Source organism: Tamandua tetradactyla, chromosome 3 (genome assembly GCF_023851605.1).
Source record: "Tamandua tetradactyla isolate mTamTet1 chromosome 3, mTamTet1.pri, whole genome shotgun sequence".
Lineage (NCBI taxonomy): Eukaryota > Metazoa > Chordata > Mammalia > Pilosa > Myrmecophagidae > Tamandua > Tamandua tetradactyla.
The window spans coordinates 15,639,426-15,657,100 of NC_135329.1; the positions used below are offsets into that span (position 1 = coordinate 15,639,426).

The 17,675-nt window shown below is 46.0% G+C and overlaps 1 protein-coding gene across 3 annotated transcripts in view; it reads left to right on the forward strand.

Moving 5' to 3' along the window:
• The window catches only part of IDO2 (indoleamine 2,3-dioxygenase 2), a 61,414-nt gene that overhangs the window by 11,383 nt on the left and 32,356 nt on the right, over window positions 1–17,675 (forward strand). Inside the window, exon 2 of one of the 3 annotated variants that reach the window (XM_077152565.1) lies at window positions 10,048–14,603. The exons of 1 other annotated variant lie outside the window; for it this stretch is intronic. In XM_077152565.1, the coding sequence (XP_077008680.1) occupies window positions 12,207–13,403 (1,197 nt within the window). In that variant the 5' untranslated portion in view covers window positions 10,048–12,206 and the 3' untranslated portion in view covers window positions 13,404–14,603. Of the gene's footprint in view, window positions 1–76; window positions 14,604–17,675 lie in introns of those variants that run through there. One more of the 3 variants, XM_077152564.1, reaches the window with a different exon arrangement.

Here is a 17,675-nt window from a genome sequence, read left to right on the forward strand (position 1 = left end):
TACAACTTTTTAAATTTTTCTTTTCACCCCTTCTTACCACCCTGATTTTCAGTCTCATGCCCCTTTTCTTTTTCAGGTACTGCATAAGAAGTTCAGTTGACCTAGGTAAACTGATCATTGGCATGAGCATGTCAACAAAGCTAGTTCACCCTTCCTGAGTAGCAGAATGGCCCCACCTGATACGTTACGTGTGTTTCCCCAGAGTTTCCACAGGCTGCGCAAAATAATTGTCTGGCACATATTGAACCTGCAACAAATTTCCTTCCTTTAAAGAAGGAAGACAGTCCTTGAATATATGCAATGGAAAAAGCAGAGTTTAGAAACTTGCAAAGATAGATAAGAGATTGTCTTCAGTATCTGTGATGATGGCAAACTAAACCTAACAATTCCTTATCCTGTTGCATAAAAATTCTCAATGACATGATTGATGAAATACAAAAAAGAAGAACAAATAAATAAAGATAATATCTACAGATGCAGGAAATCAGGGGAAAATGCCAATGATGGAATAAAAAATTAAAGAAATTTTGGACCCGAGTAAATGAATTGTATGATCCCAAGTCAGTCTCTGGTGTCCGTGCCAAGTGTTCAACTAAAACAAAAGAGGACCAGCACTAGGTGCTCCATCTCAGGAGAACAGAAGCAAGAGGGAGTATGGGACAGTTGGCAGGAGTGCAGATTAAAGGAGTTCCATTTGTGAACTACAGTCTTAGGCTTTCATGAGGCTTCATTTGATTAAGCTGCCATCAGTGAAGTGAAGTACTTGTTGACTGGGGTCCTGGTATATTAAATGTCAACAGGAAAAGTCAAGGAGTGTCCCAGTTAACTTCTTACTACTGAAAATGCTGTAGTTAGGGAAACAGCCAAATTAGCAGGGCAAGTGAAATCAATCCTTTGATGCTCTTGCCTCTCTCTATTTCTGATGATTTATAAATCATCTAACTAGATACAATCACCATTTTTAAGACTTCACCACTAAAGTCTGAGATGGTGAATTAGTTGGATATCAGTGGTAAGGAGCAAATATAATGAACTCTAGAATGACTTGCAGAGCTATAGACTAAAACATTTACCCTTGGAGTTGTTTATTTGGCAAGATAACACAGTAAGTGTATTTATAGTTTTGAGCTTAGATAACTGAGGCTAGCCACCGTGCTCGTAGAAAGTCCTATTTTACCTATTTGTATTTGGAAAGAAAACTTGTTCATTGGCTTAGATCTATCTATTTACATGTCCCAGGAAAACCTTCATCTACAAAATACTTCCAGCAGCTGACATGTTCACAAGGAGTTCTGCAGTAGGAAATTCAGGAGTAATTTGGAAGTGTGATAAGGAAAGTCATATTAGCTATCAGTCCAGATAAACTGACCTCCATTCATAATTGTGAATAGACAACCCAAAATTATCAAACAAGAAGACCAGTGGACACCTCAAAAAGGGGGGCCCACTGGGTATTCTGCACCAGTAAATAGCAAAAGATGAGATTGATGCTGTCTTCAATACATTAACCTCATAAAATAAGTAGTCTCCTGTGTAAAAGGGACTATTAAAATGCAAACAAAGAAATAAAATATCTCAACACAAACTCCATAAATTCAGCAAAACATTGTAGAAGTATACAGTAATTTAGGGACTCACTTGAGAAGTTCTCATGTAGCATAATGCAAAAACTAAAGAAATGCCAACCATGAGAAAAACAAAAGATATGTGAGGAAAAGAAATATAGATGATTCAAATTTCATATATGTCCCAAAAGCAGACTTACATGGATGGGTGAAGAAGAAGCAAAAGTGAAAGCATATAAAAGCAATATTTTCCAAATCTTAAGATTTGAGTCTTCATATCACAAAGTTCATGGAGGGAAGCACACTTAAATATTCAATAAAATTTCAAAATTTTTAGAATGAAAAGAAAATTCTATAATCAGAAAACAATAAAAACCAAAAGTAGTTCACTTACAGAGTAACCTAAAATAGGGCTATTCATTTATAGTACTAAGTATTAAGACAATTTAACACCTATATGAGTGATTGAGATGCAAAAATCTAGCAACATCAAATATTGGCAAGGACTGTCATTCATAAGTGGTATGAAAGCAAAATGGTACAGCCACTTAGGAACACAGCTTGGCAGAGTATTACAAAAGTCAAACATATTTACCATATGACCCAGCAGTCACAATCTTAAGTATTTACTCAGATCAACTGAAAATTTATGCTCACAGAAAAAAAACTTGGATGAGAATATTTATACCTGTCTTGTCATGATCACTAAAAACTGGAAGCAGCTAAAATGTCCCTCAACAGGAGGGAATATTATTCAATGATAAAAATGAATGAGATGACATGTGTGACAACATGGATGAGCCTTACATGCATTTTGATAAATGAAAGTTTCAGATCCAAAAGGCTACATATTGCATGATTCCATTCAAGTGACATCTGTAAAAGGCAAAACTATAAGGGAAGGAAACAGAGCAATAGTTAACAGGGATCAGGGAGGAGGGCATGGTCAACTGCAAATGACACATGAGGGAGGGTTTTGGGGTGACAGAACTGCTCTGTGTGGTTCTCAGGTGGTAGGTACATGACTTAATGAATTTGTAAAACATAGAGCTGTACACAACAAAAAGTGAACATGCATGTAAGCAAAGTAAAAGGAATTAACCAGAATGTTTAATGCAGATGTGGCAAATGAATATAATTGTATTACAGATGTGCAAGGACCTCTTTGAAGGGGATCGGGGTAGAGAGAGGGGGCTGATTAAGTTACTGTGAAAACAACATTTGATTGGAATTTGCAAGATTGAAGAAAAAAGGAACTGCACATAATCTCTATACCTTAGCTGGTAAATTTGGTTTTACCAGGGCACAGGTAAACAGTTCTAAAACCCTCTACATGTGCATGAGGATTGCACAGCTGGAGCGATGTGAGTGATCAAAGTAGCATTGACTTAGAACCCAAAGCGTTCAATGAATACACAGCCATCCATAGTGATAAGAAAAAAAGACAATGTCAGAATAGTTATAGAGTTTTAGGAAAACATATTTAGAGCCTAGGATTTTATTGTTCATCCATAGGGACAAAAGAAAATCATCAACCAAATCAAGAAATAAAAAGTATACCATCTTTCAATTGCTCAGAAATTGTTCCAGCAGTGTAAACCACAATAAAGAAATCAGGAAAAGGAAGTATGAATTGGTTTAGTTTCATTGTTGCTCAAGCAAATACGATGCAATGAGTTGGTTTAAGTAATGGGAATCTATTGGCTGACAGTGTTGAGGCTAGAAGAAGTAAAAATGCAGGTGTCATCAAGGTGACCCCTTTACCCTGGATGGGTGGTCGGGGCTCCTCTGTCTCATGGCATGCACACGGTGGCCTCTCCTGGCCTCTCCTTTCTCTTTGAGGTTCCATTGATTTCAGCTTCCAGCTGCTCCCTATGTGTCCATTAATAGATCACTTATTAATCTGGGCTGAGGTGGTGATGAAATGACAATATGTGTGGATATATTTCTCTCTTTACTATATACACCTTTGCTATAATGTTTGCTGAAAAGAAAAATGAATAACAGTACATACAGTTGTTGAAAATACGCAGTTATTTATACAGACATATATATAGTATAAGTCTATGTATATAAATACACAGAGAGACAATGTAGGGAGAACCCCTGTTCTCACTGTGTTAGTGTCTAGACATAGAGACACTACGTTTTTAAAGGCATTTACCAGTAGGGAGCAATATGCAGACTAATAGAAACCATTTTTTACTTTAAATATATACGTGTATTTGATGATTTTTACAGTTAACTTTTATTACTTTTATAACTTAAAAAAATGAATATACATTTTAAAAGACATCATTCTTCTTCCCCAGAAGCTCATGGGGTTACTGAGATCAAATAGTGGAAATACTTGTTCCTGCATTACAATTAAAGTATTTTCAGTGCAACTTCCTTCATGTTTGCACAGAGAGAAATTACAACCAACACTAAGAAAATTAGGAAATATGTCAGCTAATGATTGTGAGGTGCAAAAAGAAAACTGTTTTATGGTAAGCTGAAATCAAGTTCTTTCTGCAAAGTACTTGACACCTTTAATGTACAACGAAACAAGAACATGAAATCATGTTGATTACCTTATCTCGGGGGCATATTAAGTTAATGGCTCACTCTTTCAAAACACTGCATTCCTTTGTAGGGGAAACAAGTTCCAAACAAGTTTATCCTTCTAGTTGTTTTTTATTGCTTGTCTGCTTGCTCGGAGGAGAGTAGTCAGGGATTCTGGAATGTACAGGAAGATTCCAGGAAAAGGAATTCCTCTAAAAAATGATTCCTCTAAAAAGGAACATTCCCACTGTTGTAAAGAAGGATTTTATAAAACTTAACAGTAGCTAACTTTTCTTATGTAAAGAAGGATTTTATAAAGAAAAGAGTTATGGGCCCCATCAGGCTAAAACAACCCGGGACTTCCCAGGGGCGGTTATCTGCTGCCTTTGTTATGCAAGGTTTTCTGCTGCCTTGGTTATGCAAGGTTGTAACTGCCGGAGAAAGTTTATCTAAGAATGCAACTGAGAAGGTTGAGTAAGGGAGTTTTGCACGAGACAGCTGCTTCTTGCAAGAAGCAGCTCCCATGACTCATGCGCGAAAAATGTTTGTTATCTGCTTCTTGCAAAATGTTCGTTATCTACTTCCTGCATAAAGCAGAACCTGTAACTAATGTTCAACCCTCAAACCCCACACCCTTATCCTGGCCCTCAAAAGGCTTCCCAAAACCCAGGTTCGGGGCTCTCTGTTCCTGCGTGTTCAGCGAGCCCCACACATGTGTGGAAAATAAACCCCTTGCGTGTTGCATGAGAGAACATCTCTTGGAGTCCTCCTTTGCGTGGCAAAATTCTCAAATTCTTACATTTGGAGGTTCCACCGAGATCGGCTCTTCGTAAGGGGAGGCTCCAACAGCTCTTTCTCTCGGGGTAAGTGAGGCCTTTTTGTCTGAGGTGCGATCGCTTAGTCTGTCAGACTGGCAGTGACTGTCGGAGAGTCGCGTGAGCACTCCCCGACCGCAACCGACAGACGTGTCCGGGGTTGCAGGTCACTCTTCCGAGGGACGCCTCGGGATTGGGGGACCTCCGGGGACGCCTGGAGGCTTCCTACAGGGCCGACTCTGATTCTGTTTCCCTTCTGACGGGGGAAACTCGATCAAAGTCATCAGGCCAGTCTGAGCTGTGTCTCTGAAACTGTGTAAACGTGGTGTGCCGGCTCTGTGTGTGTCTGTCTGTATTTGTGTGTTGGGAATTGTTTTTGTTTTACCGAAGATGGGTCAGGGAATGTCGACTCCACTTTCTCTGACCTTAAGACACTGGTCTGAGGTCAGGAAAAGAGGTCAGAATCTATCTCTTATTATAAAAAAAAAAAAAAAAAGGCAAATAGCAGACGTTCTGCTCGGCCGGGTGGCCCTCTTTTAACATGAAATGGCCTTGTGAAGGAGCTTTTCATCTACCCTTGATTCAGGCCGTCAAGTCAGTCATCTTCCGCCCTGACCCGTATGGCCACCCGGACCAGCAGCCCTACATCATGGTGTGGCAGGACCTGTGTGAAAACCCACCTCCGTGGATAAAGCCGTTTCTTACTCCTCTTGGTCAACATGACTCTCCCTCTGTACTTCCAATCAAGGAGCTGGGTCCTTCTCAAGCTCTGAAACTCTATCCTTCTTTGCCTCCTGCAGTCCTACCAGAATCCCAATCGGATCTACTCCTCTTCGAAGCAGGTCCTTCTTCCCCTCCTCCCTACCCTTCAGCTCCAGTACAGGACCCCCCTTCTCTCAGCTCACCTTCTCCCTCCTCTAGTTCTCTCTCCCCGCAGGTTCACCAAGAGATGATCCCAGATGAACCGGGACCGGCACATAGTACACGAAGCAGACGAGCACTAAGCCCATCTGATGTGGCGGTCACTCTCCCCCTCAGACCGTACAGGCCTCCAGTGGATGACGGACACGGGGGAGAAATGCCCGCTCTACAATACTGGCCCTTTTCCTCCTCTGACTTATATAGTTGGAAAAATAATAACCCTCCTTTTTCCGAGGCTCCCACTAGGCTGACTGGATTGGTGGAGTCCCTTATGTTCTCTCACCAGCCCACTTGGGATGATTGTCAACAACTCCTGGGGACTCTCTTCACCACGGAGGAGCGAGATCGGATCCTACTGGAAGCCAGGAAGCAAGTTCCTGGACAAGACGGGAGACCCACCCAACTCCAGCATGTCATCGACGATCGGTTCCCGCTGCGCCGCCCTAATTGGGACCCGAACACCTCTGAAGGTAGGGAGCATCTGTCCATCTATCGCCAGACTCTAGTAGCGGGTCTCCGAGCAGCCGCACGCCGGCCCACCAATTTGGCCAAGGTAAGAGAGGTTATTCAGGGAGCGGACGAATCGCCCTCAGTCTTTTTAGAAAAACTAATGGAAGCATACCGTAGGTATACTCCCTTTGATCCTCAATCGGAGGATCAAAGAGCCTCAGTGGCCATGGCCTTTATCGGCCAATCAGCTCCAGATATTAGACGCAAGCTGCAGCGCTTAGAGGGGTTGCAGGACCTAGCCTTGCGAGATTTAGTCAAAGAAGCTGAAAAAATGTTTTATAAGAGAGAGAGGAAAAAGAGTTGGTAAGAGAGAAAAGGAGAACGAAAGAATTAACAAAGATCCTGGCCACAGTAGTTGAAAGAAACACTGAAGGTAGAGGACAAGCTAAAGAAAATCCCTCGGGCCGGTGTTATCATACCCCTCTTAATCCAGACCAATGCGCCTACTGCAAAGAAACTGGGCACTGGGCCAAAAACTGTCCAAAAAAAAAAAAACGGAGGGGTACTAGGCCCCCAAATTGGCAACAGCCGGCCATGTTGGCTCTAGAAAGTGAAGACTAGGGGAGTCAGGGCTTGGCACCCCTCCCCGAGCTCAGGGTAAAATTTAATGTGGAGGGGGTACCAATTAATTTTGGAGTCGACATGGGAGCAGTAATATCGGCCCTCCAAGAACCTATAGGCCCGCTCTCTACAAAAAGGTCCTTGGTGCGGGGAGCAAATGGCAGTCGCTACTGCACCTGGACTACCAAAAGAACCATGGACCTGGGGAAGGGGAAGGTTCAACACTCCTTCCTAGTCATTCCTGAGTGCCCTGCCCCGCTTATGGGAAGAGACTTGTTAACTAAACTAAGGGCGAGAATCACCTTCAATCCTAAGGGGCCAAAGGTGGAATTTTTAAACCCGCTAGTAAGCCAACCTGTAATAACTGCCCTCACCTTGCCAGTCGAAGAAGAATATCAGCTGTACATAAAACCAGAACAGCTCCACAGTTCAATTCCTCAGGCCTGGCTTGAAGAATTCCCTAATTCCTGGGCAGAAGTTGCCGGGTTAGGGTTGGCAGTCAATCAGCCCCCAGTAGTAGTGACCCTAAAGCCCACCGCCTCTCCAATTCGGGTAAAACAATACTACTTAAGCAAGGAAGCCCGGGAAGGAATCAAGCCCCATATAGAGAAATTCCTTGGCTTGGGAGTACTTAAGCCCTGTCAATCAGCCTGGAACACTCCCTTATTGCCGGTCAAAAAGCCAGGGACTAGAGACTATAGACCGGTGCAAGACTTACGGGAAGTAAATAGCAGAGTGCAGGATATACATCCTACGGTGCCAAATCCCTATAACCTGCTCAGCACTCTCCATCCTGAAAAGACTTGGTATACTGTGCTTGATCTAAAAGATGCTTTCTTCTGCCTGCCCTTGCATAAGGACAGTCAACCCTTGTTTGCTTTCGAGTGGGTCGATCCAGAGACGGGATCCTCGAACCAACTGACTTAGACACGCTTGCCCCAGGAGTTCAAAAACTCCCCCACCATTTTTGACGAAGCTCTTCATAAAGACTTAAGCTCCTTCAGAATTCAGCATCCCAGAGTCACCTTGCTACAATATGTGGACGACTTACTGTTGGCAGCAGACACTAAGGAGGACTGTGAGTATGGAACCCGAAAACTGTTAAGTGAGCTAGCCACACTGGGGTACCGAGCCTCGGCCAAAAAGGCCCAAATCTGTAAAAGGGAAGTAATCTTCCTGGGATATACTCTTAAGAATGGAAAGCGATGGCTCACTGAGGCTAGAAAGAAAACTGTAACACAGATACCCCCGCCCACGACCCGAAAGCAGCTACGAGAGTTCTTAGGGACAGCGGGATTCTGCCGGTTGTGGATCCCAGGGTTTGCAGCCCTTGCTGCCCCATTATTCCCCTTGCTCAAAGGGAGCGCTGATTTCCAGTGGGGAATAGAACAGCAGGAAGCCTTCGACAGCATTAAGAAAGCGCTCCTGTCAGCTCCAGCTTTAACCCTCCCAGACGTGAATAAACCTTTCACGCTCTACATAGAAGAAAGGAGAGGCGTGGCTAGAGGGGTCCTAACACAGGCTTTAGGCCCCTGGAGGAGACCGGTGGCCTATCTGTCCAAGCGATTAGACTCAGTTGCCAGCGGATGGCCACGCTGTCTCAAGGCCATCGCGGCAGCTGCCCTCCTGGCAAAAGACGCAGACAAACTCACTCTAGGACAGAAGCTGACCATAATAGCCCCTCATGCCCTGGAGAGCATAATCCGCCAGCCTCCAGATAGATGGATGTCAAATGCCAGAATTACCCACTATCAGAGCATCCTCCTAGACAAAGACAGGGTGACTTTTGGGGCCCCATCAGCTTTAAACCCGGCTACCCTGCTCCCGGACGAGACCGCGGGACCTGTGCTGCACACTTGCCAAGAGATATTAGCTGAAGAGACCGGAATCTGCAGAGACTTAAAAGACCAACCATTACCTAACTCGGAGGTAACCTGGTTTTCGGATGGAAGCAGCTTTCTCCAACACGGTAAGAGACGAGCGTGAGCGGTGGTAGTCAGTGGGACAAAAGTTATTTGATCATCTAGCCTCCCGGAGGGAACATCTGCCCAAAAGGCTGAACTAATTGCCCTCACAAAAGCTCTAAAATTAGCAAAAGAAAAACGAGCAACTATCTATACAGATAGCCGTTCTGCCTTTGCTACTGCCCACGTACATGGGGCAATTTACCAACAAAGAGGGCTATTAACCTCAGCTGGTAAAAAAAAATCAAACACAAAGAGGCTCTGACCCAATAACCCTGGGTAATAAGCAAGCAGATGAAGAAGCAAAAGCGGCAGCATTAAGGGACCTTATAAACTTGGTCCTAGTAACCAAAGAAAACCAGCAACCCCCTGAAACACTATCTGAAGTTGCACCCCTAGGAGAATCGGAAGCCCTAGCTTACATACAGCAGGTCCACCAGCTCACTCACCTGGGGACAGGGAAACTACAGCAGCTCCTGCAAGACCAGAGGGAATTGTACCCTCTGACAGCCTCAAAAAGGAAAAAGCTGGCAGATCGCGTAGCTAGAAAATGTCAGGCGTGTCAAATTGTGAACGCCTACCCCACCAAAGCTCCTAATGGAAAAAGACTAAGGGGAACTCGACCTAGGCAGTTCTGGGAAGTCGACTTTACTGAAATTAAACCTGCAAAATATGGACTTAAATACTTACTAGTTTTTATAGACACCTTTTCAGGATGGGTTGAAGCCTACCCAACTAAGAGAAAAACAGCCCAGGTTGTAGTCAAGAAGATTATGGAAGAAAATTTTCCCCGGTTCGGTCTACCAAAGGTAATAGGGTCAGATAACGGACCCGCATTTGTAGCCCAGGTAAGTCAGGGTGTGGCCAGGATATTGGGGATTGATTGGAAATTGCATTGCGCATACAGACCCCAAAGTTCAGGACAGGTAAAAAAAAAAAAATGAACAGGACAATTAAAGAGACCCTAACCAAATTAGCTTTAGAGACTGGCTTGAAAGATTGGACCATGCTCCTGCCTTATGCCCTGTTCAGAGCCAGAAATACCCCCTCTGCTCTCTTGTGTAATCTAACCCCTTATAAAATCTTATACGGAGCGCCAACTCCAGTCAAGGACATGTCTTCCATTCTAGAGATTAATAGTTCCCTTCATACCCCCTTGCTTGACAGGCTGCGAGCCTTGGAAAAAGCCCAGTGGTTCCTGTGGCGGCAGCTCTCCACCTCCTACCAGCCAGGAGACAACAGAACTCCGCATCAACATCAGGTGGGAGACTTCGTCTATGTCCGCTGCCACCAGGTCCAGACTCTTGAACCTCACTGGAAAGGACCGTATGAGGTACTCTTGACCACCCCCACCTCAGTCAAGGTCGATGGCATCGCATCCTGGATCCATGCATCTCATCTCAAACCTGCGCCTTCACCCTCTGAGTCCCAATGGAAACTGGAAAGGACTGACAATCCTCTCAAGCTGTGGGTTCGTAGGGTTACTACTTCTTCTCCTCCTTCCCCCAGGGGAACCCAATTCCAACCCGCATAAGCCTTAGAAATGGACAATATCCAGATGGGAAAATGGGAAGACTATAAAAACTTGGGAGGGAGCAGGGGAGCCTTCTTTTCTAGTGACCCCTTGTAATCTTACCACTCTGGGGGTAACTGTCGCTGCCGGTATAGGCACAGGGACTGCTGCCATTGTACGTAGCAATCAACAAACCAGTCAATTACAGGCCGCGATAGATCAAGACTTAAATGAAATAGAAAGATCTGTCTCAGCCCTTCAGAACTCTCTAACCTCCCTTTCAGAAGTAGTTCTGCAAAATAGGCGAGGACTTGACTTACTTTTCCTTAAAGAGGGGGGACTATGTGCAGCTTTAAAAGAACAGTGCTGTTTCTATGCGGATCACTCGGGTGTTGTTAAAGAGTCCATGACAAAACTCAGAGAGCGCCTTCGTGAAAGACAAAAAGAACGAGAGGCGCAACAGGGGTGGTTTGAATCTTGGTTTACTAAGTCCCCCTGGTTGACAACGCTATTATCTGCTCTCGCTGGGCCTTTAATTGTGTTACTTTTAATAATAACTATAGGACCATATATTCTAAATAGAATTATACAGTTTTTACAAAGGCAGATTGGAAATGTCAAATTAATGCTCATCAGACAACAGTACTCAGTATTAAATAACCCAGAAAATCTCTAAGATTAGAGATATGTACAAAAAGGAGTGGGGAATGTAAAGAAGGATTTTATAAAACTTAACAGTAGCTAACTTTTCTTATGTAAAGAAGGATTTTATAAAGAAAAGAGTTATGGGCCCCATCAGGCTAAAACAACCCGGGACTTCCCAGGGGCGGTTATCTGCTGCCTTTGTTATGCAAGGTTTTCTGCTGCCTTGGTTATGCAAGGTTGTAACTGCCGGAGAAAGTTTATCTAAGAATGCAACTGAGAAGGTTGAGTAAGGGAGTTTTGCACGAGACAGCTGCTTCTTGCAAGAAGCAGCTCCCATGACTCATGCGCGAAAAATGTTTGTTATCTGCTTCTTGCAAAATGTTCGTTATCTACTTCCTGCATAAAGCAGAACCTGTAACTAATGTTCAACCCTCAAACCCCACACCCTTATCCTGGCCCTCAAAAGGCTTCCCAAAACCCAGGTTCGGGGCTCTCTGTTCCTGCGTGTTCAGCGAGCCCCACACATGTGTGGAAAATAAACCCCTTGCGTGTTGCATGAGAGAACATCTCTTGGAGTCCTCCTTTGCGTGGCAAAATTCTCAAATTCTTACATTTGGAGGTTCCACCGAGATCGGCTCTTCGTAAGGGGAGGCTCCAACAGCTCTTTCTCTCGGGGTAAGTGAGGCCTTTTTGTCTGAGGTGCGATCGCTTAGTCTGTCAGACTGGCAGTGACTGTCGGAGAGTCGCGTGAGCACTCCCCGACCGCAACCGACAGACGTGTCCGGGGTTGCAGGTCACTCTTCCGAGGGACGCCTCGGGATTGGGGGACCTCCGGGGACGCCTGGAGGCTTCCTACAGGGCCGACTCTGATTCTGTTTCCCTTCTGACGGGGGAAACTCGATCAAAGTCATCAGGCCAGTCTGAGCTGTGTCTCTGAAACTGTGTAAACGTGGTGTGCCGGCTCTGTGTGTGTCTGTCTGTATTTGTGTGTTGGGAATTGTTTTTGTTTTACCGAAGATGGGTCAGGGAATGTCGACTCCACTTTCTCTGACCTTAAGACACTGGTCTGAGGTCAGGAAAAGAGGTCAGAATCTATCTCTTATTATAAAAAAAAAAAAAAAAAGGCAAATAGCAGACGTTCTGCTCGGCCGGGTGGCCCTCTTTTAACATGAAATGGCCTTGTGAAGGAGCTTTTCATCTACCCTTGATTCAGGCCGTCAAGTCAGTCATCTTCCGCCCTGACCCGTATGGCCACCCGGACCAGCAGCCCTACATCATGGTGTGGCAGGACCTGTGTGAAAACCCACCTCCGTGGATAAAGCCGTTTCTTACTCCTCTTGGTCAACATGACTCTCCCTCTGTACTTCCAATCAAGGAGCTGGGTCCTTCTCAAGCTCTGAAACTCTATCCTTCTTTGCCTCCTGCAGTCCTACCAGAATCCCAATCGGATCTACTCCTCTTCGAAGCAGGTCCTTCTTCCCCTCCTCCCTACCCTTCAGCTCCAGTACAGGACCCCCCTTCTCTCAGCTCACCTTCTCCCTCCTCTAGTTCTCTCTCCCCGCAGGTTCACCAAGAGATGATCCCAGATGAACCGGGACCGGCACATAGTACACGAAGCAGACGAGCACTAAGCCCATCTGATGTGGCGGTCACTCTCCCCCTCAGACCGTACGGGCCTCCAGTGGATGACGGACACGGGGGAGAAATGCCCGCTCTACAATACTGGCCCTTTTCCTCCTCTGACTTATATAGTTGGAAAAATAATAACCCTCCTTTTTCCGAGGCTCCCACTAGGCTGACTGGATTGGTGGAGTCCCTTATGTTCTCTCACCAGCCCACTTGGGATGATTGTCAACAACTCCTGGGGACTCTCTTCACCACGGAGGAGCGAGATCGGATCCTACTGGAAGCCAGGAAGCAAGTTCCTGGACAAGACGGGAGACCCACCCAACTCCAGCATGTCATCGACGATCGGTTCCCGCTGCGCCGCCCTAATTGGGACCCGAACACCTCTGAAGGTAGGGAGCATCTGTCCATCTATCGCCAGACTCTAGTAGCGGGTCTCCGAGCAGCCGCACGCCGGCCCACCAATTTGGCCAAGGTAAGAGAGGTTATTCAGGGAGCGGACGAATCGCCCTCAGTCTTTTTAGAAAAACTAATGGAAGCATACCGTAGGTATACTCCCTTTGATCCTCAATCGGAGGATCAAAGAGCCTCAGTGGCCATGGCCTTTATCGGCCAATCAGCTCCAGATATTAGACGCAAGCTGCAGCGCTTAGAGGGGTTGCAGGACCTAGCCTTGCGAGATTTAGTCAAAGAAGCTGAAAAAATGTTTTATAAGAGAGAGAGGAAAAAGAGTTGGTAAGAGAGAAAAGGAGAACGAAAGAATTAACAAAGATCCTGGCCACAGTAGTTGAAAGAAACACTGAAGGTAGAGGACAAGCTAAAGAAAATCCCTCGGGCCGGTGTTATCATACCCCTCTTAATCCAGACCAATGCGCCTACTGCAAAGAAACTGGGCACTGGGCCAAAAACTGTCCAAAAAAAAAAAAACGGAGGGGTACTAGGCCCCCAAATTGGCAACAGCCGGCCATGTTGGCTCTAGAAAGTGAAGACTAGGGGAGTCAGGGCTTGGCACCCCTCCCCGAGCTCAGGGTAAAATTTAATGTGGAGGGGGTACCAATTAATTTTGGAGTCGACATGGGAGCAGTAATATCGGCCCTCCAAGAACCTATAGGCCCGCTCTCTACAAAAAGGTCCTTGGTGCGGGGAGCAAATGGCAGTCGCTACTGCACCTGGACTACCAAAAGAACCATGGACCTGGGGAAGGGGAAGGTTCAACACTCCTTCCTAGTCATTCCTGAGTGCCCTGCCCCGCTTATGGGAAGAGACTTGTTAACTAAACTAAGGGCGAGAATCACCTTCAATCCTAAGGGGCCAAAGGTGGAATTTTTAAACCCGCTAGTAAGCCAACCTGTAATAACTGCCCTCACCTTGCCAGTCGAAGAAGAATATCAGCTGTACATAAAACCAGAACAGCTCCACAGTTCAATTCCTCAGGCCTGGCTTGAAGAATTCCCTAATTCCTGGGCAGAAGTTGCCGGGTTAGGGTTGGCAGTCAATCAGCCCCCAGTAGTAGTGACCCTAAAGCCCACCGCCTCTCCAATTCGGGTAAAACAATACTACTTAAGCAAGGAAGCCCGGGAAGGAATCAAGCCCCATATAGAGAAATTCCTTGGCTTGGGAGTACTTAAGCCCTGTCAATCAGCCTGGAACACTCCCTTATTGCCGGTCAAAAAGCCAGGGACTAGAGACTATAGACCGGTGCAAGACTTACGGGAAGTAAATAGCAGAGTGCAGGATATACATCCTACGGTGCCAAATCCCTATAACCTGCTCAGCACTCTCCATCCTGAAAAGACTTGGTATACTGTGCTTGATCTAAAAGATGCTTTCTTCTGCCTGCCCTTGCATAAGGACAGTCAACCCTTGTTTGCTTTCGAGTGGGTCGATCCAGAGACGGGATCCTCGAACCAACTGACTTAGACACGCTTGCCCCAGGAGTTCAAAAACTCCCCCACCATTTTTGACGAAGCTCTTCATAAAGACTTAAGCTCCTTCAGAATTCAGCATCCCAGAGTCACCTTGCTACAATATGTGGACGACTTACTGTTGGCAGCAGACACTAAGGAGGACTGTGAGTATGGAACCCGAAAACTGTTAAGTGAGCTAGCCACACTGGGGTACCGAGCCTCGGCCAAAAAGGCCCAAATCTGTAAAAGGGAAGTAATCTTCCTGGGATATACTCTTAAGAATGGAAAGCGATGGCTCACTGAGGCTAGAAAGAAAACTGTAACACAGATACCCCCGCCCACGACCCGAAAGCAGCTACGAGAGTTCTTAGGGACAGCGGGATTCTGCCGGTTGTGGATCCCAGGGTTTGCAGCCCTTGCTGCCCCATTATTCCCCTTGCTCAAAGGGAGCGCTGATTTCCAGTGGGGAATAGAACAGCAGGAAGCCTTCGACAGCATTAAGAAAGCGCTCCTGTCAGCTCCAGCTTTAACCCTCCCAGACGTGAATAAACCTTTCACGCTCTACATAGAAGAAAGGAGAGGCGTGGCTAGAGGGGTCCTAACACAGGCTTTAGGCCCCTGGAGGAGACCGGTGGCCTATCTGTCCAAGCGATTAGACTCAGTTGCCAGCGGATGGCCACGCTGTCTCAAGGCCATCGCGGCAGCTGCCCTCCTGGCAAAAGACGCAGACAAACTCACTCTAGGACAGAAGCTGACCATAATAGCCCCTCATGCCCTGGAGAGCATAATCCGCCAGCCTCCAGATAGATGGATGTCAAATGCCAGAATTACCCACTATCAGAGCATCCTCCTAGACAAAGACAGGGTGACTTTTGGGGCCCCATCAGCTTTAAACCCGGCTACCCTGCTCCCGGACGAGACCGCGGGACCTGTGCTGCACACTTGCCAAGAGATATTAGCTGAAGAGACCGGAATCTGCAGAGACTTAAAAGACCAACCATTACCTAACTCGGAGGTAACCTGGTTTTCGGATGGAAGCAGCTTTCTCCAACACGGTAAGAGACGAGCGTGAGCGGTGGTAGTCAGTGGGACAAAAGTTATTTGATCATCTAGCCTCCCGGAGGGAACATCTGCCCAAAAGGCTGAACTAATTGCCCTCACAAAAGCTCTAAAATTAGCAAAAGAAAAACGAGCAACTATCTATACAGATAGCCGTTCTGCCTTTGCTACTGCCCACGTACATGGGGCAATTTACCAACAAAGAGGGCTATTAACCTCAGCTGGTAAAAAAAAATCAAACACAAAGAGGCTCTGACCCAATAACCCTGGGTAATAAGCAAGCAGATGAAGAAGCAAAAGCGGCAGCATTAAGGGACCTTATAAACTTGGTCCTAGTAACCAAAGAAAACCAGCAACCCCCTGAAACACTATCTGAAGTTGCACCCCTAGGAGAATCGGAAGCCCTAGCTTACATACAGCAGGTCCACCAGCTCACTCACCTGGGGACAGGGAAACTACAGCAGCTCCTGCAAGACCAGAGGGAATTGTACCCTCTGACAGCCTCAAAAAGGAAAAAGCTGGCAGATCGCGTAGCTAGAAAATGTCAGGCGTGTCAAATTGTGAACGCCTACCCCACCAAAGCTCCTAATGGAAAAAGACTAAGGGGAACTCGACCTAGGCAGTTCTGGGAAGTCGACTTTACTGAAATTAAACCTGCAAAATATGGACTTAAATACTTACTAGTTTTTATAGACACCTTTTCAGGATGGGTTGAAGCCTACCCAACTAAGAGAAAAACAGCCCAGGTTGTAGTCAAGAAGATTATGGAAGAAAATTTTCCCCGGTTCGGTCTACCAAAGGTAATAGGGTCAGATAACGGACCCGCATTTGTAGCCCAGGTAAGTCAGGGTGTGGCCAGGATATTGGGGATTGATTGGAAATTGCATTGCGCATACAGACCCCAAAGTTCAGGACAGGTAAAAAAAAAAAAATGAACAGGACAATTAAAGAGACCCTAACCAAATTAGCTTTAGAGACTGGCTTGAAAGATTGGACCATGCTCCTGCCTTATGCCCTGTTCAGAGCCAGAAATACCCCCTCTGCTCTCTTGTGTAATCTAACCCCTTATAAAATCTTATACGGAGCGCCAACTCCAGTCAAGGACATGTCTTCCATTCTAGAGATTAATAGTTCCCTTCATACCCCCTTGCTTGACAGGCTGCGAGCCTTGGAAAAAGCCCAGTGGTTCCTGTGGCGGCAGCTCTCCACCTCCTACCAGCCAGGAGACAACAGAACTCCGCATCAACATCAGGTGGGAGACTTCGTCTATGTCCGCTGCCACCAGGTCCAGACTCTTGAACCTCACTGGAAAGGACCGTATGAGGTACTCTTGACCACCCCCACCTCAGTCAAGGTCGATGGCATCGCATCCTGGATCCATGCATCTCATCTCAAACCTGCGCCTTCACCCTCTGAGTCCCAATGGAAACTGGAAAGGACTGACAATCCTCTCAAGCTGTGGGTTCGTAGGGTTACTACTTCTTCTCCTCCTTCCCCCAGGGGAACCCAATTCCAACCCGCATAAGCCTTAGAAATGGACAATATCCAGATGGGAAAATGGGAAGACTATAAAAACTTGGGAGGGAGCAGGGGAGCCTTCTTTTCTAGTGACCCCTTGTAATCTTACCACTCTGGGGGTAACTGTCGCTGCCGGTATAGGCACAGGGACTGCTGCCATTGTACGTAGCAATCAACAAACCAGTCAATTACAGGCCGCGATAGATCAAGACTTAAATGAAATAGAAAGATCTGTCTCAGCCCTTCAGAACTCTCTAACCTCCCTTTCAGAAGTAGTTCTGCAAAATAGGCGAGGACTTGACTTACTTTTCCTTAAAGAGGGGGGACTATGTGCAGCTTTAAAAGAACAGTGCTGTTTCTATGCGGATCACTCGGGTGTTGTTAAAGAGTCCATGACAAAACTCAGAGAGCGCCTTCGTGAAAGACAAAAAGAACGAGAGGCGCAACAGGGGTGGTTTGAATCTTGGTTTACTAAGTCCCCCTGGTTGACAACGCTATTATCTGCTCTCGCTGGGCCTTTAATTGTG